General features: G+C 48.9%; 1 protein-coding gene across 3 annotated transcripts in view; it reads left to right on the top strand.

The window, feature by feature from the left end:
* OTUD4 (OTU deubiquitinase 4) overlaps positions 1–23,803 on the top strand; it is a 234,325-nt gene that overhangs the window by 175,343 nt on the left and 35,179 nt on the right. For all 3 annotated transcript variants that reach the window (XM_029600893.1, XM_029600808.1, XM_029600977.1), the window contains one exon: positions 13,924–14,074. In XM_029600893.1, coding sequence (XP_029456753.1) covers positions 13,924–14,074 — 151 coding nt within the window. The remainder of the gene's footprint in view (positions 1–13,923; positions 14,075–23,803) is intronic.

The raw sequence follows: 23,803 nt of genomic DNA, 5'->3' as shown, positions 1-23,803 counted from the left end.
ATTCCATCCTATGCATAGACTGCTTCTCCTACAGGAATGGGAAGCCCCTGAGACTGGTCTCCAGGTTGGAAGGGCTATGGATAAGCTCTACCCGCTTCCCGAGGATTGCCTGGACATGCTGAAGATTCCTAAGGTTGACTCTTCGGTTACCACGGTAACTAAGCATACCACCATCCCAGTGGTGGGCGCCACAGTGTTGCGGGATGTTCAGGATCACAAACTCGAATTTTATTTGAAGCGAATCTTTGAGGTCCTAGTTCTGGGGGTCCAGGCGACAATCTGCAGCAGACTCATGCAGCGGGCAAGCCTTAGGTGGATGCAACAATTACTCAGCAAGGACCTCCCGTCTGCAGAGGAAGAGCAGGCGGAATGTTTGGAGGGCGCCATTGCATATGGCGCGAATGCCCTATATGACTTGCTTAGAGTCCAGGTTAAGGCTATGGTTTCCGCAGTTTTGGTCAGACGCCTCCTCTGGCTGCGCAGCTGGTCCGCGGACTCTTCGTCGAAGGCTCAGCTGGGCACTCTTCCTTTTAAAGGCAAGTTGCTTTTTGGTGAGGACCTGGAACAGCTTATTAAATCCTTGGGCGAGAACAAGGTCCATAAGCTGCCGGAGGACTGCCCTAAACAGTCTAAATCTTTCTTTCCAACTCATACCCGCTTCAGGGGGCAATGCCAGTACAGCAACAGGGCATGAGGTTCATGTCCCAGTCGTGGTCTCATTCTTTTCGGGGCCGTTGCGGCTTCCGAGATGGCAGCCAACAACACCCAGCCACCAAGTCCGCTCCCCAATGAGATCCGGCCGGTCCATTCCTCCGTACGAAAGTTAGGTAGGCGTCTTTCTCTGTTTCGCCAGGAGTGGGCCAAAAACTCATCCGATCAATGGGTTCTCGAGATGATAGAACACCGTTACGCGTTAGTTTGCCCGGGACCTACCGGATCTTTATCTCGTTTCCCCTTGCGGCCCATCAAAGAGGCCTGCGGTCTGTCAAACCCTGGACAGGCTCCAGGAACTGGGGGCGAATACTACGGTGCCATTGCAAGAACAAGGCGCCGGCCAGTATTCCATTTACTTCGTCATTCCCAAGAAGGACAATACCTTCTGTCCAATCCTGGATCTCAAACGAGTCAACCGGGCCTCAGGGTCCCTCATTTCAGAATGGAGACCCTGAGGGCGGTGATAGCAGCCTCCCTCGACCTGACTGAGGCTTTCCTCCACATACCAATTCTACGAGAGCATCAAAATTTCATTGATTTCATATCCTGGGTCAGCACTTCCAGTTCAGAGCTCTTCCCTTCGGCCTTGCCATCGCTTCCCACACCTTTACCAAGATCATGGTAGTAGTGGCGGCTGCACTCCACCGGGACGGAATCTTAGTCCATCCTTATCTGGACGACTGGCTTGTGAGGGCCAAGTCCTCTGCCCTGTGCGCTTGCGCAGTAGACAGGGTACTAGCTCTCCTCACTTCGCTCGGATGGATAATCAACTTCTCCAAAAGCAATCTCCAGCCCTCTCAGGTTCTGGAATTCCTGGGAGCTCGCTTCGACACTCGGGTCAGGAAAGTTTTTCTCCCGGACTCGTGGGCACTCAAGCTGATCGATCAAGTGAACAGCTTTGTTTCCCTGCCACTTCCCACGGCCTGGGATTATATGCAGGTTCTGGGGACCATGGCTTCCACTATCGACCTTGTCCCCTGGGCGTTTGCGCATATGCGTCCATTACAGAAAGCATTCTTATCCTGCTGGCAACCGGTGTCCGAGCAGTTCCAGGAGTCCCTGCCTCTTTCCGACACTACCATTGCCGACATACAATTGTCGCCGGCGCATCTCCTCTTCTGACTCCCTCGTGGGTCATAGTCACGACGGACGCCAGCCTCTCCAGGTGGGGGGGGGGGGGGGGGCGGTGGTCTGTCAATCACAAACTACTCAGGGGTTCTGGTCCCCACTCCAGTTCCGTTGGCACATAAATCGCCTGGAGGCCGGGGCGATGCGCCTGGCTCTCAAGTTTTTTCTCCCCCTGATCCGCCACAAGGTGGTTCAAGTTTTGTCGGACAATTCCACCACGGTGGCTTACATCAATCGACAGGGGAGTATTAGAAGTCGTCTGATGGCGCTGGAAGCCAGCAAGCTCTTCTACTGGGCGGAGAGGCACTTGGATCGTTTAGCTGCCTCCCACATATAGCGGTCAAGGAGAATGTTCAAGCCGACTTCCTCAGCCGTCAACGTCTCGATCCCGGCGAGTGGGATTGTCCGACTCTGCGATGGAACTGATTGTTTGCAGGTGGGGTCCCCCTCACCTGGATCTCATGGCGACGGCGACAGTGGACAACGCCAAGGCTCCCCGGTTCTTCAGCCGTTGGAGGGAGCATTGCTCAGAGAGAGTGGATGCGTTGGCTCTTCCTTGGCCTCCCGATATCCTCCTCTACGTGTTTCCTCCGTGGCTGTTAGTAGGGAAGATTCTCCGGAGAATAGAGCTGCATCGCAGTCCGGTCATTCTCGAGGCCCCTGAGTGGCCCCGCAGGCTGTGGTTCGCGGATCTGGTAAATCTGGCGACGGATGGTCCTCTTCGCCTCGGCCACCTACCCCGTCTTCTTCGGCAGGGTCCCGTACTTTTTGACCAGGCGGATCGCTTCTGTCTAGCAGCATGGCGTTTGAACGGCGACTTTTGAGGCGAAAAGGTTACAAGGAAGAGGTTATTTCCACTCTGCTTAGGGCTCATAAGCAGTCTACATCTCTGACCTATGTCCGTATCTGGAAGGTTTTTGAGAGCACCTGCAAGGAGTGGGGTGTTTCGGTGCGTTCGTCTTCGGTCGCTGTAGTTCTCACTTTCCTGCAACAGGGACTATCCAAGGGTCTTTCTGTCAGCTCGTTGCGGGTACAAGTTTCGGCTCTCTGTTCCCTCCTGGGCACCATCGAGGGTCGGGCGGTGGCCTCTCATCCGGAATTTGTCCTTTTCCTCAGGGGTGCTAAGCACCTGAAACCGCCCGTCCGGCCCACTTGTCCCTCGTGGAGTCTAAATTTGGTGCCTTGGTCTCTTTGCTCAGCCCCTTTTGAACCTCTCCATTGGGCTACTCTCAAGGACTTGACACTCAAGACTGTCTTCTTGGTTGCCATTTGCTCCGCCAGGAGGGTTTCGGAGCTTCAAGCTCTGTTTTGCAGAGAACCTTTCCTGCAGTTTATGGATTCGGGCGTCTCTCTCAAAACAGTGCCTTTCTTGCCGAAGGTTGTTTCCTCCTTTCATGTAAATCAGTCGGTGGAGCTCCCCGCGTTTTCTTCTGAGGATATCATGGGGTCCGGGGGTGGTGAACTTTGCCGACTGGATGTTAAACGCGTCTTGCTGAGTTACCTTACTATTACTAATGACTTCCGGGTCTCGGATCATCTCTTTGTCCTGTGGAGTGGTCCAAATAGGGGCAAACAAGCTTCTAAGACTACGATCGCTCGGTGGTTGAAGGAGGTGATTGCGTCAGCCTACATCTGCAAGGGCCGGGTGGTTCCGGAAGACTTGAAAGCTCATTCCTTGCGTTCTCAGGCTACTTCTTGGGCGGAGAGTCAGTCTGTCTCTCCACAGGAAATATGCAGGGCTGTTACATGGAAATCCCTGCATACATTTGCTTGTCATTACCGCCTTGATGTTCAGGCGCCAGTCTTTGGTAGACAGGTGCTTCGAGCGGGACTGTCTAGGTCCCACCCTTTGTAGGGAAGCTTTGGTACATCTCATGGTCTGGACTGATCCAGGTACGTACAGGGAAAGGAAAATTAGTTCTTACCTGAATTTTCGTTCCTGTAGTACCATGGATCAGTCCAGACGCCCTCCCGTATTCCGTCCGCTCGAAAATTTCTTTCCTGTTTTCTCCTTCTTATAGGAGTAATTTGTGTCTCTGCATGGCTCTCATGGAATTTCATTACAGGCACCAGAAGCATCTTTTACGATGATCTGGGGTAGTCATGCAAGAGCGTTTTAGTTACACAGTTCATTCACTTGTTCTATTGTCTGATTGTTTACACTAAATTACTAGTTATTCTGTTACTTGCTTGACCTTGTGCCTTTTTCTGCTTTGACACTGGTTATACTGAAGGGCTGCAGGATAGGCTCTGTCCTGATATAGGATATTTATTTATTTATTTATAACTTTTTATATACCGAGGTTCAATTAACAAGATTAATTATCACTTCGGTATACATTACAACCAGCAAAAAATAACAGAGACAAAGTCTTGTTTTACAATGAACAGGGTAGAAGTAACCTGGATTAAAACAATGAACAGGGTAGAAATAACCCTGTTCATTGACCCTGATCATTGACCCTGTTCATAGACCAAAACTGAAAGGATACCCTTTCAGTTTTGGTCTATCTCCATCTGCTGAACAGGAGGCTCAACCCATAGTCTGGACTGATCCGTGGTACTACAGGAACGAAAATGATCAGGTAAGAACTAATTTTCCTTTAACTATCTTTGCTAGATCTTCAAAAAAAAAAAAAAAGAAAAATATCTGTTTATTTTCTCGGAGACAGCTCTGTCTCCTTGCTCTGCTGGGAGCCTAGGGGGGCTTGCCCCTTGATTCTTCAGCCTAGGCTCCCCTTTTCCCGGTGACCTGACTGGATTCTGGGGCGATACTGGTAGTCCAGTCACTCCCCCTCGCTGGCTGTCTTAACCCCGAGAAGTCTAATTTTTGGTGAGGACCTTGAACAGCTTATTAAATCCTTGGGAGAGAACAAGATTCATAAGCTGCCGGAGGACCGCCCGAAGCAGTCTAGATCTTTCTTTCCTTCGCGCTCTCGCTTTAGAGGTCAGCGTCCGTATAATAGCAGAGCGCGGGGATCCTTTCCAAGAGGTACCTCCTCCAGATCCCAGTCCTGGTCTCATTCCTTTCGTGGCAGTCGTCCCTTCCGAGATGCCCACCCACAGCACTCGACCACAAAGACCTCTCCACAAAGAGATTAGGCCGACCCATTCCTCCGTTCCAAAATTAGGTGGACGGCTGTCCCTGTTTCTCGAGGAATGGGTCAAGATTATGATGGATCAGTGGGTCCTAGAGGTGTAGAGAAAGGTTATGCATTAGAATTTGCTTGGGACCTACCGGATCTTCACATAATCTCTCCCTGCAGAAGCCGGAAGCGGCCTGCGGTCAAACAGACTCTTGGCAGGGTACAAGAGCTTGGTGCCATAGTTCCAGTCCTGGTGGAGGAACAAGGGTCCGGCCAGTATTCCATCTACTTCGTTGTTCCCAAAAAGGACGGTTCCTGCCATCCAATCTTGGATCTCAAGTGAGTCAACTGGGCTCTCAAGGTACCCCATTTTCGAATGGAGACCCTGAGGGCGGTGATAGCGGCAGTTCGCTCAGGCGAATATCTGGCCTCCCTCGACTTAACGGAGGCTTACCTGCACATTCCGAAACACCGCGACCATCAGAAGTATCTCAGGGTCAATACTCTGGGACAACACTTCCAGTTCCGGGTGCTCCCTTTCGGCCGCGCCTCGCTTTTTTACCAAGGTCATGGTGGTGGTGGCAGCTGCTCTCTGTCGGGAAGGAGTCCTGGTCCACCCTTACCTGGACGATTGGCTCATCCGGGCCAAGTCGGAGACTCTCTACAGGTTGACGGTCGACAGAGTCCTGGCCTTCCTATCCTCCCTCGGGTGGATAGTCGACTTTTCCAAGAGCAATCTGCAGCCCTCCCAGATCCTGGAATTCCTGGGAGCACGCTTCAACACACCGGGTTGGCAAGGTCTTTCTGCCAGACTTTCGGGCGGTCAAACTTATGGATCAGGTGCGCAGATTTCTCTCTCTCTCGCTACCCACTGCGTGGGATTACCTTCAGGTCCTGGGGTCCATGGCTTCCACCATCGATCTGGTTCCTTGAGCTTTTGCGCATATGTGTCTATTACAGAAAGCTTTGCTGTCCCGTTGGAAGCCGGTGTCGGAGCAGTTCCGGAAACCCCGCCCACTCTGACCCTACCATCGCCGACATGCAAAGGTGGCTCTCGCTCGAAGGGGATGCCCCTACAGACGACTCAGTGGATCATTGGATGGACGCCAGCCTCTCCAGCTCTGTGCCAGACCTCAGTCTATGCAGGGATACTGGTCCCCAGTCCAATCCCGCTGGCACATCAATCGCCTGGAGGTCAGAGCGGTCCATCTGGCACTCAAGGTATTTCTTCCTCTGATCTGTCGCAAGGTGGTGCGGGTACTCTCGGACAATGCCACAACGGTAGCTTATATTAATCGGCAGGGGGGCACCACAAGTCGCCTGGTCGCTCTGTAGGCCAGCAGGCTGTTCACCTGGGCGGAGCGTCACCTGGATCGCTTGGCAGCTTCCCACATTGCGGGGAAGGAGAATGTTCAAGCTGATTTTCTCAGTTGACAGCGTCTGGACACCGGAGAGTGGGAGTTGTCCAGAGCAATGGAGCTGATCGTCCGCAGGTGGGGTCCCCCCCACTTAGATCTAATGGCTACTCTGAACAATGCAAAAGCTCCCAGATTCTTCAGCCGCAGAAGGGAGCACTGCTCGAAAGGAGTGGATGCCCTGGTTCTTCCCTGGCCTCACGACGTTCTCCTGTACGTCTCCCCACCTTGGCCTCTGGTGGGAAAAGTACTCAGAAGAATAGAACTTCATCGGGGACCCGTCATTCTCTTGGCACCCGAGTGACCCTGCGTACCTGGTGAACCTCGCGACGGACGGTCCTCTTTGTCTCGGCCATCTGCCCACCTCCTCCGGCAGGGTCCAGTATATTTTTGATCAGGTGGATCACTTCTGTCTAGCGGCCTGGCTTTTGAACGGCAGCAATTAAGAAAGAAGGGATATAAAGAAGTTATAACCACTCTGTTGCGAGCCCGTAAGCCCTCTACCTCTCTCACGTCCAGGTTTGGAGAGTTTTTGAGACTGTGTGTGCTGAGTCCAGAGTGTCAGCGCAAGGCTCCAGTCTCCCAAGTACTCTCTTTTCTCCAGAATGGCCTTTCCAAAGAGCTATCTTTCAACTCTTTACGGGTTCAGGTCTCCACCCTTGGGTCCCTCTTAGGCAGTATCGATGGTTATGCTGTGGTGGCTCATCCGGATGTCGTTCGGTTCCTCAAGGGGGCCAAGCATTTGAATCCGCTGGTCCGACCTACTTGTCCCTCGTGGAGCCTTAACTTGGTGCTTCCGGTTCTTTGCAAGGCACCCTTTGAAGCCCTCCGGCAGGCCATGCTTAAGGATCTAACTTAAGGCAGTTTTTCTCGTGTCTATCTGCTCCGCCAGGAAGGTGTCAGAGCTCCAAGCGTTGTCTTGTAGGGAGCCCTTTCTCCGTTTTTCTGATTCAGGGGTTTCCCTTAAGACGGTACCATCGTTCTTGCCGAAGGTTGTGTCTTCCTTTCACGTCAGTCAGTCAGTTGAACTTCCTGCTTTCTCTCCTGAGGGCATTGCGAACACACCTGGTGGTAACCTGCAGCGCCTTGATGTAAAATGGGTACTGCTGCAATACTTGCAGGTTACAAATGAGTTTCGGCTCTCTGATCATCTATTTGTCTTATGGAGTGGCTCAAATAGAGGGAACAAGGCTTCTAAGGCTACGATTGCCCGCTGGCTAAAGGAGGCAATTGCGTCAGCTTATATATGTCGGGGCTGGACGGTTCCGGAGGGCTTAAAGGCCCACTCTTTGCGTTCACAGGCTACTTCTTGGGCGGAGAGTCAGTCGGTCTCTCCGCAGGAAATCTGTAGAGCAGCTATTTGGATGTATCTGCATACTTTTGCTCGTCATTATCGCCTTGATCTGCAGGTGCCGGTTTTTGGCTCCTTCGGAAGGCAGGTGCTTCAAGCGGGACTGTCTCAGTCCCACACTGTTTAGGGAAGCTTTGGTACATCCCACTGTCTGGACTGATCTGGGTACATACGGAGAAAGGAAAATTGGTCCTTACCTGCTAATTTTCGTTCCTGTAGTACCACGGATCAGTCCGGACTCCCTCCTGTGTACTGTCTGCTACGTCTGCTCGAAGTTCTTTTCTTCACAGTTTATTGGATGTCTCGACTTCCTATCATAACCTTAAGGCACCTGAAGCATCTCCTAGATGAATATGAATATATATGCAAGAGGGATTATATAGAGTTTTGAATTGTTCAAATTATCAGTTACTTGTTGCTTTCTTGATCTGATTATCTTTATATATATATATATATATCTGCTTTGATAACATACTGAAGGGATGCAGGGTAGGCTCTGTCCTGATATGGGATACCCTTTCAGTTTTTGTCTGTCTCCATCTGCTGGACAGGAGGCTCAACCCACTGTCTGGACTGATCCATGGTACTACAGGAACGAAAATTAGCAGGTAAGGACTAATTTTCCTATACACCCCTGCAGTGACCTCAGCCCTCCAGTATCTCTCCATCTCCTAGCAGATGTGGACGTGCTTTCCTATGGGAATCACCTTACCCTTTAGAAGAAGAAATTTTACTTTTAAATTGGAGAAAGATTGAGCCCCGCTCTCCTTCTGTGATACCTAAAGGTCCCTCCCCCAGCTGAGAATTCCTAAGGTGATTTCCGAGATCCCTCAGAGATGTGCCTTGGTCCGGTAGCACGTTCCCCCTGTGGACTTTGTTGCTGAAGCAAACTGAAAGGCAGCAGGTGCAGGAAGCCAAGTGGGGCGGTGACGGCCAATGCCTTCTCCCCCCCCCCCCCCCCCCCCCGCAGCTGGAGACAGTCTCTGTACTCAGCTGGTAAGCGCCGAGTCCCCAGGTAAGTGGGGAAGGGGGGGGAAGAGAAGATTTACCTCCCGATTCAGAGACGTTTGGAGGGGTTTTCGGTAAGACTTCCTCTGGTCTCATTGCTTGGTGCGCCATACTGACATTATTTCTGATCCCATTGGGGTAAGGGGAAGTGGGCTTTCGAGCGGCCCCCCCCGGTGGGCTAGGCCCCGCTTTAGGCTCAGTGGGCACACTGTGTGGTAGGCTGAGGCGGCGCTATCTTGCGCATATTTTTGTGCATCTTCTATTGCTCACCATAGAGCATCAGTATGTACGGTGCGTGCTGGCTCTGCACACACACTGCACAATGTCACGCACATCCATACACACGCAATTCTCTTGACGCAGAAATTTGGAAAAGCAGCAGTTACAGTGCTCCTCCCAATGCTTTTGACCCTACAGGAACTTGACATTTCAGAGGTCTCAGGCCTTTCGGAGTTGACAGCCCAACAGAGGGGCAGGTTCGGGTTCAGGTTCATCACGAACCCCCCAATGAAGATTTGCCAGCCACCCTTGGAACGAGGAGATAGGGGGTCGACTGTCCCTCTTCTACCAGAGGTGGGTTGAGATCACTTTGGACAAATGGGTACTGGATGTCATACAAAAAGGATAAGCGCCGGAATTTTACATCACTCCTCCGGACATGTTCATGATGTTTCCTTGCCACTTTCAGCACAAGAAGCAGGCAGTGGAGTCCACCTTGGCAAGGCTTCTCAGGTTGAGGGCTATAATTCCAGTACCTGCGCCCAGGAAAATATGGGGAATTATTCCATCTATTTCATCGTACCCGAAAAAGAGAATTCCTTTCACCCCCATCCTGGACCTCAAGAATGTCAACTGACATCTGCGAGTAATCCATTTCTGCATGGAAATTTTGCACTCTGTGATAAGAGAGTATAACCGGGAGAGTTCTTAACCTCCCTGGACCTTTCCGAGGCCTACCTTCATATTCCAATCTAGCAAGAACATCGTTTCCTTCGCTTCGCGGTACTGGGCCACCATTATCAGTTCCAGGCATTGCCCTTCAGCCTGGTCACCGCTCCCAGAACATTTTCCAAGAATATAGTAGTCGTAGCAGCTGCACTGAGAAAAGAGGCAATCCTGGTGTACCCGTACTTGGATGACTGGTTGATCTGTGGAAAATAATCTCCAGGTGACCAGCAGAGTGACCTTCCTGCTTCAGGAACTCTGTTGGGTCATAAACTTGGACAAAAGCAGTCTCAAACTCTCCCATCCTTGGAATATCTGGGTGTCAGGTTCAATACCAAGATCTTCCTCACGTCCATGCGGAGAAGGAAGTCGATATCCCAAGTGTTTCGGTTGACAAACACGATACGCCCCAAGGTGTGGAACTATCTTCAGGTCCTTGGTTTGATGACGTCAACCCTAGAGGTAGTACTATGGGCAAGGGCACACATGCAACCACTTCAATGCTTCCTGCTTTCACATTGGAACGAGCTGTCTCAAGACTACTCAATTCGCCTCTACCTATTGATGGACGTATGTTCTTGACTCCAATGGTGGATGCAGGAAGTTCACCTGAGCAAGGATGTAACCCTGTCTCCACTGAATTTGGCTGGTCCTCACAACAGCCGCGAGCCTTCAGGGCTGGGGAGCTCACTGTCAGGAACTAAAGGCCCAGGGGCATTGGATCAAGGAAGAGGCACTCAGGAGCATAAACCACCTGGAAGCCCGGGCAGTCAGATTGGCATGTCTACAGTTCAGCCACATACTCCAGGGTCAAGCGATCTGCGTAATGTCGGACAACGCAACAATAATAGCCTACATCAACCAAGAGCCAGCAAGTGTCACAGGAGATAGATCTCCTTATGGAATGGGCGGAAACACATCTACAGATGATCTTGGCCTCCCACATCGCAAGAAAAGACAAATTCAGAGCTTTGTAAGCAGACTTTGTAAGCAGGGAGTGTCTGGATCCAGGAGAATGGGCATTGTCGGCCAAAGCCTTTCAGCTGATGGTAGATCGCTGGGCCTACCATCCATCAACCTACTGGCTGCATTTCACAATGCAAAGGTTCCCAAATTTTTCAGTCACAGAAGCGATCAGTGGTCCCTGGGGATCGATGCTCTTGTTCAGACTTGGCCAGAAGAGGACTTGCTATATGCCTTTTCTCCGTGGCCCCTGCTGGGCAGGGTCTTTCGCAGAATCAAGCACAACAGCGATTAGTCCTAGTAGCTCCAGATTGGCCCAGGTGTCCGTGGTTTGCGGATATGCGGTGCCTCCCACCTCACAGGGACCTGCTTTAGCAGGGACCAGAACTTCACGAAGATCCAACTCTATTCTGTCTTGCGGTTTGGCCTTTGAGAGGGCTCGCCTGATGAAGTGTGGATATTTGGCGGCAGTAATTACCACCTTACTCCGTGCGTGGAATTTCTCTGCGTCCTTAGCGTATGTGCAGGTCTGGAGAGTATTTGAGGCCTGGTACGAGGAAAACTGTTTCTCCCCTTGGATGGTCAAAATCCCACTAATTCTGGAATTTTTACAGGGCAGCCTTAATAAAGGTGTGACCCCTAACTCCTTGAAGGTCCAGGTAGCAGCTCTCTTGTTTCAGGGGTGAGATGAATGGAACCTGCCTGTCGGCTCATCCAGACATTTCTGAAAGGGGTAAAGCACCTCCAGCCACCCCTAAGGTGGCCTGTTCCCTTGTGGAATCTTAATCTAGTATTGGAGTTTTTGGTAGGGCTCTCCATTCAGCCACTCTAATTTCTTTCTTTGCGTTTATTAACCTTGAAAACGGTGTTCCTGGTGGCTATATGCTCGGCACGTCGCATCTCTGAACTGCAGGCATTGTTGTGTCAGGATCTGTTCCTCCGGATGGCTCCAGAAGTATTATAGCTTCGTACTGTTCCATCCTTCTTGCCCAAGGTAGTCTCGGAGTTTCATTTGAGTCAGACCATTTCGTTGCCTCCACTAGATAAGCACAGGGATGTGGAAGAATACCACCTCCTCCGTATTTTGAACATCAGACTCTTTGTGCAGTATCTAGAAGTTTCAGAACCGGTCTGAAAGATGGACTGCCTGTTTGTCCTCGGTGGAAGGAAGCAGGGCGAACCAGCTTCGTGGGCTACTATAGCTCGCTGGATTAAGGAGGTGGTCATGGGAGCCTTTGTGGAGGCAGGAAATCCATTACCTTCTCAGGTTAAAGCGCATTTCGCCAGGGCTCAGGCAGTCTCATGGGCAGAAGCTAGACTGCTGTCCCCCGTCTATATCTGCTGAACGGCGACATGGTCCTCATTGTACACCTTCTCCAGGTTCTGTCACCTGGACGTACAGGCCCAAGAAGACACAGCCTTTGCAAGGGCGACACCAGCCGACGACCCTTTGCCCTTACTATGTCACAGGGGCTACCGCCGCCATTGGTGGACCCCAGTGACATAGTGAGGGCAAAGGGCCGTCGGCGCCATTTTGACTACTGGCAGCCGACAGCCCAAGTCCAGGAGATTGCTCCCGGACCGCTGCTGGACCACCAGGGACTTTTGGCAGGTCTTGGGGGGGGTCATGAGGGTGGGGGTTGTAGTAAATTAATTTTGGAGGTCTTGGGGGGCGTCAGGAGGGTGGGGGATTTTGTTAGATTTTTACTTTTTTATTAAAGATTTGTCTGCGAGCCAGATGCAGCCATCAAAAGAGCCATATCTGGCTCCCGAGCCATAGGTTCCTGACCCCTGCCATAGATGATGATACTGATATAATTTACAAATTTCCAATAACAGGTCCACAATTATATTTCTCAGTTCTTTCAGCACTCTGGGATGAGGTTCCCTTTTTAAGGTTAGATCATATATGGCATATAGGTCTGAGGAAATGAATAACACAAAGAACCAAAACTTTGGGGAAATGCAATAAATATTCTCTTGTGCCTACATTTTGTCAGTCTGTAGCTGAGAAAATGCAGATAGCATGTAAATAGGTAACACGTACATCTCTCTAAAGCAGGGGTCAGGAACCTATGGCTCGGGAGCCAGATATGGCTCTTTTGATAGCTGCATCTGGCTCGCAGACAAATCTTTAATAAAAAAGTAAAAATCTAACAAAATCCCCCACCCTCCTGACGCCCCCCAAGACCTCCAAAATTAATTTACTACAACCCCCACCCTCCTGACCCCCCCAAGACCTGCCAAAAGTCCCTGGTGGTCCAGCGGGGGTCCAGGAGCGCTCCGGGAGTGATCTCCTGGACTTGGGCTGTCGGCTGCCAGTAGTCAAAATGGTACCGACGGCCCTTTGCCCTCACTATGTCACTGGGGTCGACCAATGGCGGCGGTAGCCCCTGTGACGTAGTAAGGGCAAAGGGCCGTCGGCTGCCAGTAATCAAAATGGCGTTGACGGCCCTTTGCCCTTACTATGTCACAGGGGCTACCGCCGCCATTGGTCGACCCCAGTGACATAGTGAGAGCAAAGGGCCGTCGGCACCATTTTGACTACTGGCAGCCAACAGCCCAAGTCCAGGAGATTGCTCTCGGACCCCTGCTGGACCACCAGGGACTTTTGGCAGGTCTTGGGGGGGTCAGGAGGGTGGGGGTTGTAGTAAATTAATTTTGGAGGTCTTGGGGGGGCGTCAGGAGGGTGAGGGGTTGTAGTTAGTATGGCTCTCACGGAATTACATTTTAAAATATGTGGCGTTCATGGCTCTCTCAGCCAAAAAGGTTCCCGACCCCTGCTCTAAAGGGTTCACATTCATGGCCCATAAAAGCATAAGGAAGTGAAGAGATGTTTATTGCATCATGTAAATTAGAAGCTGCATTGGGAATTTCTGGGAGTGTGCACGAGCATAATTGTTCCCATAGTATTCTTATTTGTATGCAGATTTTCTGTGCATTGAGGTGTTGCCTGGAATTTTGGAATGAATCAATTCTGTCACACCCCAGTTTACTTAAGATGTGACTTGCTAGGTGGGAAGGGCTTTAAAAACCATCTGAAGTACATGTATCTCAGGCATTAAATATCAGAGCAAAACTAGGGCGTCTTTGCTTTCTAAAAAAAAATGCTGATACTGCTGATTTTAGTATGTCTCAGTATTTTAACTATCTAGCTTATCTGAGTACGTTCTGGGAGCTTGTTTAGTCTCTCCAGTTTCTATATAAATTGTATGAAATGGATCATTAAAATGTAGGTTACTGTAATTTGCTGCTCCATATCCTGTGCTGGTTGATCATATCTTAGTAACTGTGACATGTTTCTTTTTTTCAGAGATCGGAACACTTACCTACTACTGTTCCGAGTGTGAATCTAACTCCAGCCTCCCTAGTACTTACTGAGATGCAGACCCACCCTGCAGTGCCTTCCACACCACCCACTGTGCCAGCGTGGCCAAATGAGCCAACAGCTTGCAGACTGACGGGTATTTAGTCTCATATTTTAAATCACTCCTCCCAAAAAATGGCTACAGAGCAGTGTGTAATGATTTAACTAAATAAATGTAATACAGACATTACATTACAGCATAATTAAAATAAACAGAACAATCTTGTAAAATAAAGTACAGATTTAATTACAATGGAAAAAATGGGTTCACAATATGGACTCATTCACCAACAATCCTTGATGCATTACCCCGATATGGCTGTAAACAGCCAAGCTATACACATTTTTCTAAAAGTAGGATCTTTTAGAAGATTTAAGCTCCTGTGAGATATAATTCCAATAAAATGGTAGATACCAACTTAATTTTGTCAGGAATCTTAAGAAAAAGTTGTGATGAGCACAAAGTTTGCCCTTGAAAAATGAAAATGTGTGACTGTTTTGCAGCTTGGTGGGCCTCATTGTCCAAATGACCTATATTTGAGTCAGTAGATGAAAATGAGGGCAAGTATTAAAGAAACCTTCACTTCTGACACATTGAGTAGATGTGCCTGATGACTTTTGGGGGTCCTCTGTACTCTAATTGGGATCACATGGGCTCATACAAGAAATTACTTGCTCTGAGAAGGCAGCTGAATCTGTCTCTGGGCAGGGGCCACAGGGATCCTAAAACTAGCATCGTGAAGCTCGTGATGTATTTTCCTAAGGAAGCATGGGTCCTAGTTCTGTTAGCACTAATTCAGCTAAATTTTAAGATGCCTCACTCCCTCTCAGTGGACAGTCCTCTGATTACATGTTACTTCTTTCTTTAGGTTAGTAGTTATTTAAGGGTATTGATCTTATAATAATACCCTTACCACTCTTTAGATTTCTTATTTGTCTGCTATTTCGGGCAGTATGATTTCTGAGCCAGGTTTTGTAGGCCTGAAATAATCCTGGTGGCCTAGTGGCAATGCTGTCTGTTGCCATGTGGAAAACCTGGTTTGATTCTCTGACTTCGGTTCGTGTGGAAGCTGTGTGCCCAGCTTCCAACCAAAAACTAGATGCCACTGCCCCAGGCATGACCACAACAGTGGTATCTAGTCAGCAGTAAGTGTGCATTTAGTTTGGGTTTGAGAGAAAGGCACAGCACTTCTCAGTTAAGACTTGTTGCTGCAATGGCTGACATCACTTGGAGGGAAGAGGGAGCAAAATTGGCAGGGGGAAGAGGGATGACATAGCATTGTGGAAAATTCTGATTGAGCTGGAAGGCCAAAGTTGGTGGAAAAAGCTGTTGAGCGAAAGAAAAAAATTGGATAGTATTGAGTTCAGCATTGATGCTTTGTTTTTAGATATGCCTCATGTGTGAAAGTGCTTATTGGCTTCTGTAGCTTCTCCATTGACAAGTGGGCATGAATTGGCCATATCACATGGATGATTTCATCGATGGCACTGAGTACACCGAACTGTATTCAGCTCGGAGAGCTGAATACAGCTCTCCGAGCTCAGTAAAAGTTTAGAGTATGTGTGGGAGTTCCCAACTGTAGACTCACTGCTGCATGAACCGCTCTGTCCGACTTCATCTGCGCTATCTCATGGAAATGTTCCCAGGCTCACTCTTAAAAACTTTAAGCAAGCCAATTCATGGCCTTATTCTGCCTTTGCATCTTTTTGGGTTTTGCTGCTACCTCAGCAGCCCCTCAACTGAACCTTTCAGTTCAGCCAAAAAAAATAATAATTAAAAAGACTAGAAAAGCTAAGACCAAAATAACTGTAGTTGTTTTGTGGGAGCCAGATGTCCATTAGAGATACACATTTTGTCTGCTGTCACTGCCTGGGCCCAAGACATGGAGCTTTCAGTTGCACCCTCAGGATGTTCCCTGAGGATGCAGCAGTACTGTGCCTAGAAAACAGAGGTCCTGCAGAAAGTGCCACCGAGGGCGGAGCTGCTCCTGATTTTGGAGTGAGGTGTTGATGCATTGTTGGTGCAAGAAATTAAGGCAGGATTCTTCTTTCACTCCTTTTTCCAAAAGTCCAGGAAGGCTCATTGCCTGCCCCACCCCCTTTCATGGTGCTGTTTCCTGGATCTGTCATAGGTCAGAAGTTGGTTATGGCAAAGAAAAATAAGGTTCTAGTAAGACTCAGAGAAAGGTGCCGAAGAGGCATGAGGGCTCCCCTCTGGGGGCTATCTCCCTTGTTACCAAAGAAGCCAGCATTGTCATCATGTGGCTCTGCCAGAGTGAAACCATCCTTGCCCCCAAGGTGGGAGGTTGCTTCCTTAGCGCAGGTGCCATCTTTGTTCATGGCACAGAAGATCTCCAAGGTGCCAAGCCATCTATTTTATCCAAATCTGATGCGGAGTACCACCTCTGTGTGGCCTGCTAAGGCTGCTGCATTGTTGGAACAGGGTGCATTGATGCATTAGCTCAACAGACCTGATGTAGTGTATAAAGAGGTTTTGTCAGCACTGATCAGATCTGGCAGTAGGCAAGAGGTGTTGATGCAACCGCTTCTGAGCAGGCTGCTTATACTGCAGCCTGCTCAGAACTGCGGCCTCAAGTTCTTGCTCAGCACCACTGGTGTTGGCAGTCCTTAGTGAGGATGAACTAGCCTGGGTTTTTGAAGAGGGTGTTTCTCCAATTCCAGCACAAAGAGTCCCTCAGCCTATGGGAGCCCAGCTGTTGGAGCTTGTGAAGAATTTATCTCCTTAAGTTCTGAAGACTAAAGATGGAGGTTGGAACCTCTCCTGTCCAAGATTGAGCAAATGCTCCCATATAGAAGGGGGTACTCAGTCCCCCAGACTCTCATGCTTTTCCCCAGGGACTTCCAGTGGTAGAAGTAAATCCTCTCCCAGAACTGGTTCATTTGTTTCCATGGGAGTTCTTCAATGGATCAGAAGGTGAAGAAGTGCAATCACTTCATTCTGAGTTCCTGTTAGAGGATTTTTCTTGGACCAACGAAAGTCTTTTCCTCTGTCGCCCTCTTCATTGTTGGGGATCATGTCTCAGCATACACTTGTGGTCTGAGAAGGAGGAAGATTCCACAGGGATTCCTTCAGATCGCCTTTCAAACTTGACTCAGCATGCCTCTCTTTTGGTATATCTCTGCTAATCACTTTTCTTGAATAAGCTGGAATTGTCAGGAAGGAGTAAGACCAGAGTATATGTTTCCTTGGTTTCTTCAACCCCTAGCAGGCTCTGCATCCATTCCGTGGCATAGACTGCTCAAGAACCTGCAAATAAAGGTGTGGAAGACCCCCAAAATCATGCCTTTCAGTGGCCTGAAAGCTTGACTTAAAGTATAAGGTTCAGGCCTCCCCAGGTTTTGGAGTATTCCAGCTACTACACCATTCTATGGTGGTGGTGGTGGTGTTGATGTTGAAGTGTGCAAAGCGTACTGATGATCATTCTAGCACACCTCCTGTGACGCATCCAAAAGCACTGGAACTTTCGGGGAGAAAAAGTCTTTCAAGGATCCATACTTAGTGCTCGTATTGTGACTTATCGGCTGAATATGGTGCATCACTTGCATAAATGTGTGCAAATACTAAAGCCTTTGATGAAATCAGACCCAGGCCAGGTGGACTTCTATTGAGCGGTGGAAGAATGTGAGCAGCATCTTTTGCGCTCCTCATATGAAGCTTTTGACATCACATCCAGGACTTTGGCTGCTTCCATAGGGACTCAAAGTTTCACGTGGATGCAATCAAGTGGCTTTTGTGAAAACGTGCACAACCATCTGATGGATATATCCTGTACAGGGAACTTGTTCGGTGGCAAATTTCAGGAAAGGGTTCTGATTTAAGGAGCATCAGTCCACCCTGCAGTTGTCAGTGGCAGTAGGGGAACAGCTGACTCCAGCCTGACAGCAGTACTCTTCCTACAAACATCAGTTCTTCCAAAGAGGTCTCTCTTCCACTCTGCAGCATTTGCATGATAGAGATCATCAGAGGGAAGGAAGTGAGCCAAGCAACAGTGTTAAGTCTGGGACCATGTTTTTACATTTCTTGACCTCACCACCTCTGGGGGAGGGGGAAGGGTCCTGTCCTCTCTTCCATAGTGAATCAATTTCACCAAGAATGGTGGATCCTGAAAATTGTATATGGATATCACTTTGCTTGCCCTTCTCCGACTCCTCTCGATTTGCTCAACTGCAGCTGAAGCTAGTCTCCTTCAACAGAATGCGATCAAATTTTTCCCTTTACTGAAGTATGCTAGAGATTCTATTCTTGGTATTTTCTAATCCCCAAGAAGTTGGGGTGTTGAGGCCTATCCTAGACTTGAAGAGTCTAACATTATTTTGTGAGAGCTTTAGCATGAACTCCCTTTAGGCTATCCTTCCATTCATTCAACCAAGAGATTGGATGCACACTTTGGATTTTATGTGCACATTCCCATTCACCTAGCCCATCAGAAGTTGCTCAGGTTTGTCGTCAAGGACATGAATTACCATCTCCAGTGTCTACGCTTTCGAAGACATTGGGCTCTTCAGCTTCCTTGGTGCCAGGGAAAGACTGGGCCGAACTTAGTGAAAAGTCCTGCAAGCACTGTCACCAGTCACCATCAGCTCATGGCTCTGGTACCAGTGCAGCACCGGCGGCACCGAAGCAACCCCATGGTGAAGAGGCCTATTCTCTGGCAGTCTCGGGAGTCCCAGGCGTTCCCCCACAGATATTGGTGCCGGGCTCCACGGAGGCTTCGGTGATTCCTCTTCCTCCATCCTAGTTTCACCGGACGGCAGGGTCCAGATGGCGATGCTCCAAGCCCTGCGGGGTATCGAACAGCCCCCGGCACCGGCTCCCATACCGGTGCTGGAGTGTGCGCCATCTCTTTTAGCGTCCCTGCTAGAGCGTCTGGACGTCCTACTCAGTGTCCTGACACAACCAGTGCCTGGGGGACCCTCTGTTTCCCAGAGGCTTCCGATGCCCCCCTCCAGAGCAATTCCCATTATTGGGTCCTCGAGGAGTAAGATTTGCTGCAGCCACTGGCGCTGTCAGGCCCGCCTGTCCTGCAACCTGAATTCCCTGATCCCGTTCCTGGGCCATCGGGAACCTCTGTGCCATTGTTGCCTTTTGCCATCCACAAGGCCATTGGTGCCCAGACTGAGGAGCTTAGACAGGGTTCATCCAAGCAAGCCCCCAAGGGACCTTAGTGAGGAAGAGGGCCCAAATGACCCCTCGGGAGATGATACCTTGGAGTTGTCTTCTGAGGACTCCGGTGATCTCCTGTCGGAACCTTTGCCACCAGATGAGAGGAATAGGTTTCGCCCGGAAGATCTTTCCTTTGCGGGTTTTGTCCATGGTTGAAGCCATCCCATTTCAGATCCTCATTGAGGAGGAAGCTCAACAAAAGATGCTGGAAGTCCTCCAGTTCAATGCCTCAAAGGAGATAGTGGCTGTCCTAGTCCATGATATCTTTAAGGAACTTCTCCTTAGGATTTGGGAACATCTGGTGTTAGTTCCTCTGGTTTATAGGAAGGCAGATGCCATCTATCTGTTCCAACAGGCTTTGGGATTTGAGAGGCGCCACCTCCCTTACCATTTGGTTTTGGTGGAGTCTGCTTTCAAAAAAGCTAAGCGCTCCTGCACCCATACCTCTGCCCCTCTGGGCCGGAATCACAGGGCGCTGGATGCCCTAGGTAGAAAGGTTTATCAGGGTGCTAGGCTCATCACCCACATGGCCTTCTACCAATTATATATGACCCAATACAACAGGAACCTGTGGAAACAGGTCCAGGAGTTATCGAAACGCCTGCTGCAACAGGATGCGTTCTCTGCGATGGTACAGCAGGGACTGGAGGCGGGAAAACATGAGGTGAGGTCCAGCTACGATGTTTTCGAGACAGTGGTGAGAGTAGCTGCAGTGGGCATTGGCGCCCGCAGGATGGCCTGGCTCCACGCCTCGGACCTTTGGCCGGAAGTCCAGGAGAAGCTGGCTGATCTGCCCTGCACAGGGGAGAATTTCTTCAGGGTCAAGGTCAGGGATGCAGTAGCCCAATTGAAGGACCACCATGAGATCCATCAGCAGCTGTTGACTAGCACTGCCGATCCACCATCCTCCGTCAGGAAGACCTCACGACAAGGCTCAAAGAAATCCTTCTATCATCAACGGAAGTATTACTCTCCAACCTTGTAGGTTCGCACACCCCGTGCTGGTTTCAGGGGTCTTCCCACCAGCAGCGGACCCCAAGGCCTCAGCTAGCCTCCCAGCAGAGCCCCGCCACGGGGTTTTGACTGGGAGCAAGGGAGCGTGAGCTAGCTTAGGTTAGGGGCAGGCTGCTTCGCTTTGCCCACCATTAGCTCCTCGTTACATCAGACCTGTGGGTTCTCACAGTCATCTGCCAGGGGTATCAGCTGAATTTCATGGACACCCCTGTGGACTTTCCCCCATGTCCATCGTAGGCTTCGTCCACTCCACACAAAATACTTGTGACAGCTCTCTGCCCTTCTAATGGCAGGAGCTGTAGAACCCGTTCCCTTCCGCTAGCAGGGCCAAGGTTTCTATTCAAGGTATTTCCTTATACTAAAGAGAACTAGGAGTCTACACCCTATTCTCAATCTCAGAGCCTTGAATAAATTCCTTCAGAGGGAAAAGTTCAAAATGTTCTCTCCGGGCACCTTGATCCCATGCTTCAGAAGAGGAGACTGGCTCTGTTCCCTCGACCTGAAGAATGCCTACGCCTACATTGCAATCTTCCCAAGTCACAGGAAGTATCTTCGCTTTGTGGTAGGAGAAGCTCACTACCAGTATCGAGTACTGCCATTTGGCTTGGCCTCAGCCCCCTCGGGTCTTTACCAAGTATCTGACAGTGGTGGGGGTGCACCTCAGACATCAGGGGGTAAATGTGTTCCCCTACTTGGACGACTGGCTGGTCAAAAGGGCCTCCCAGCTGGCACTTGGAGGGTCAGACTTTTTAAGTCTGACCCTCCAAGTGCTGCAATCTCTGGGGTTTGTCATCAACTACCCCAAGTCCCACCTCTGCCTGTCACCCCATCTGGATTTCATAGGAGCCAGACTGGACACGATTCAGGCCGAGGCTCTCGTTGGAATATAGGCATCTAAATACAGTAGAAACTCAGAATAATTGATCATATAAGTCACTTTGAATTAGATATATATTGGTAATACCAAGTAGATAGATTTAGGTCTTATGTTTTAATTTGTGGCGGGGGATGTTTTTTATCTGGATATGATGTATTGTGAATGGTGTGTATGATGTGAGGTATGGGTGGTGTGAATGGTGTGTATGATGTGAGGTAGGGGTGGTGTGAATGGAGGGTAAAGCATGAATGTGGATAGGAGGTTTGAAGTAATACTGTGTATGAGATTATATAGATTATGTACTTGTAATGTCATGATCTGTGTGGTTCACATGTTAGAAAATACTGTATTTTGTGCTCCATAAGAAGCACCTAGGATTCAGAGCAGGAAAATTAAAAAAATAATAATGGTGTGCTAAACCGGCTCTGTTCCTGGGTGTCTGTGCGTCTTATGGAGCAAATTAGGATAGGGCATAACATTTTTTTGGTCCCCCATTTCATTTTCGGGTCTGGGGAGGGCCATTTCTGTCCACTCCCTGGATCAGAAAACGTTTATCGTTCTCTTTGTTGGGAAAAGAAAACAAAACAAAAAACCCATCCCAACCCTTTAAAGTTAATTAACTACAACCCCCCCCCCCCCAAAAGACTTGCCAAAGGTCCCTGGTGGTCCAGCGGGGGTGCGAGAGTGATCTCCTGCTCGCGGGCCATCGGCTGCCAGTATTCAAAATGGCGCCGATAGCCTTTGCCCTTACTATGTCACAGGGGCTACTGGTGCCATTGGTCGGCCCCTGTCATATGGTAGGAGCAATGGATGGCCGGTGCCATCTTGTGTTTGACTTCACAAGTGGAGATCGATGTTTGTGAATGCTGTAAGACGGAGCAGCATAAGAGATCATACAGTTATCTATACGATCATCTTTCATTTAATTTGTATATGATTGATGAGCCCAAGAAGATTGATGTAAGCCCCTGAGGCAGCCGTTTTGTTACGGCGAAACTCGGCCAGAGTCGGGCTACCCTTGTGTCTCCACTTCAATAAAGGATTAATTTTAGACTACAGGCATCTATTCTTTTCTTTTCATAAATAAATATAATAAATGTGCGGATAGTGGCATGCTGGGCATGCTCAGTGTGCCAGTCAAAGTTTCTAGAAACTTTAATAAAATTTTTTCATGCTGGGCTGCATCTGATGATGTCACCCATCTGTGAGGACTAACATCCTGCTGTCCTAGGAGAACAACTGTTACAGGTAAGCAACTCTAGTTTCTTCCGTTTGCAAGACCTGCATTACTAATACGCCTAGTAAGATCTCTTCTAAAGCAAGACCAAGCATCTGCAAAGTCAGTCCTAGTTCTTCGTATACACATGAATCAGAGGCACTACATGCACTTCTGCGGCCATCCATACATATGGGGCTTTCAGTGTGCCCTCTTAAACCAATGGGATTAGCTCTATCAACCATTATCCCACCAAATCTCTGTAAACCCCCCTCCTTTTCGTGTTGGATGAATCTGGAGGTTCTGATGGTGGTTCTTTCACTGTACATCCCATCATATCAGCTGACGCTGTCTACCAACGCGTGCACATAAGTGCTGCATGGACCAAGTATTGTGGTCCCTTGTGAAGAATCATCTGCAGATGAACCTTCTGGAGCTGCGAGCCATCTGTTAGACACAGTGGATGTTCTCTCAGCCAATCTCGGACAAGAGAATATTGATCCAGTTGACCATAAACAAAGATGGGCTCGTATGTTTGCAAGGAGACCCTCCGAATCTGGTTGTGGACCAGCTATCGCTACATCTCCAAGTAACCTACATTTAGGAATTCAGAATACATTGGTGGACTGCCTCACAAGAGTGGAGCAACCGCATGAGTGGTTCTTTGGATCAAAGGGGTGCGGATGATTTGTTCAGTCACTGGGGAACACCAGTGATCGACCTGCTTGTCTCAGATGACAATAGAAAGCTTGAGAAGTTCTGCTCAATGCCTCCGAGCAGCTTTAGATCAGCTCACAAAACTTTTATGCTAGACTGGAGCTCTGGTCTACTCTATGCATACCCACCAATTCCTTTCATTGCCAGGACTATCCAGAAAGCTCTTCAGGATAAGGCAAAGTTAATTCTCCCAGGAGAAGCAGTATAGTTTATAGTTTATTGATTTTCTAAACCGTCACATCAGCCGTAGCCTTCACAATGGTGTACAGTTTATAATTAAACATAAGAAATACAGTAAATTTATAAAAAGATAACAGCTAAAAATACAAAAAGATGAAGCACAGAAATAAATTAGCTGTTAAAATTACATCAAAATAGTAAAATATTAAAAAAAATAAACACAATAAAATTCCTAAACTAATATAAATAAATCAACCATCCAATCTTGTACATATTAAAAAATTAAAAGAAAAAAGTAAAAGTAAAAGCAGGCTGGAGAGCTTCTATTGCACATTTTCTGCGTAAGCTTGTTTAAATAACCATGTTTTTAGTTCTGCTTTAAACTTTTTCTTATCTGATTGTAATCTCAATGAAATGGGTAATGAGTTCCATACTTTCGTTCCTGCAATTGATATAATTCGTTCTCTTACTTGGCTGAGCTTAGCAGATTTAATGGTCGGTACTGCTAGCAGTCCTTTGTTAGCGGATCTTAAGTTCTTTTGAGGAATATGGAGGCTCATAGTTGTATTCAGCCATTCGGTACCTTCTCCATAAATGATGATATGGATTATAGCTGCAGTTTTATATTGAATACGAT

This window comes from Rhinatrema bivittatum, chromosome 1, assembly GCF_901001135.1.
Source record: "Rhinatrema bivittatum chromosome 1, aRhiBiv1.1, whole genome shotgun sequence".
In the NCBI taxonomy this organism is placed as follows: domain Eukaryota; kingdom Metazoa; phylum Chordata; class Amphibia; order Gymnophiona; family Rhinatrematidae; genus Rhinatrema; species Rhinatrema bivittatum.
Note: the sequence above shows the minus strand (reverse complement) of the source record. Positions and strands in the feature narration are given on the sequence as shown.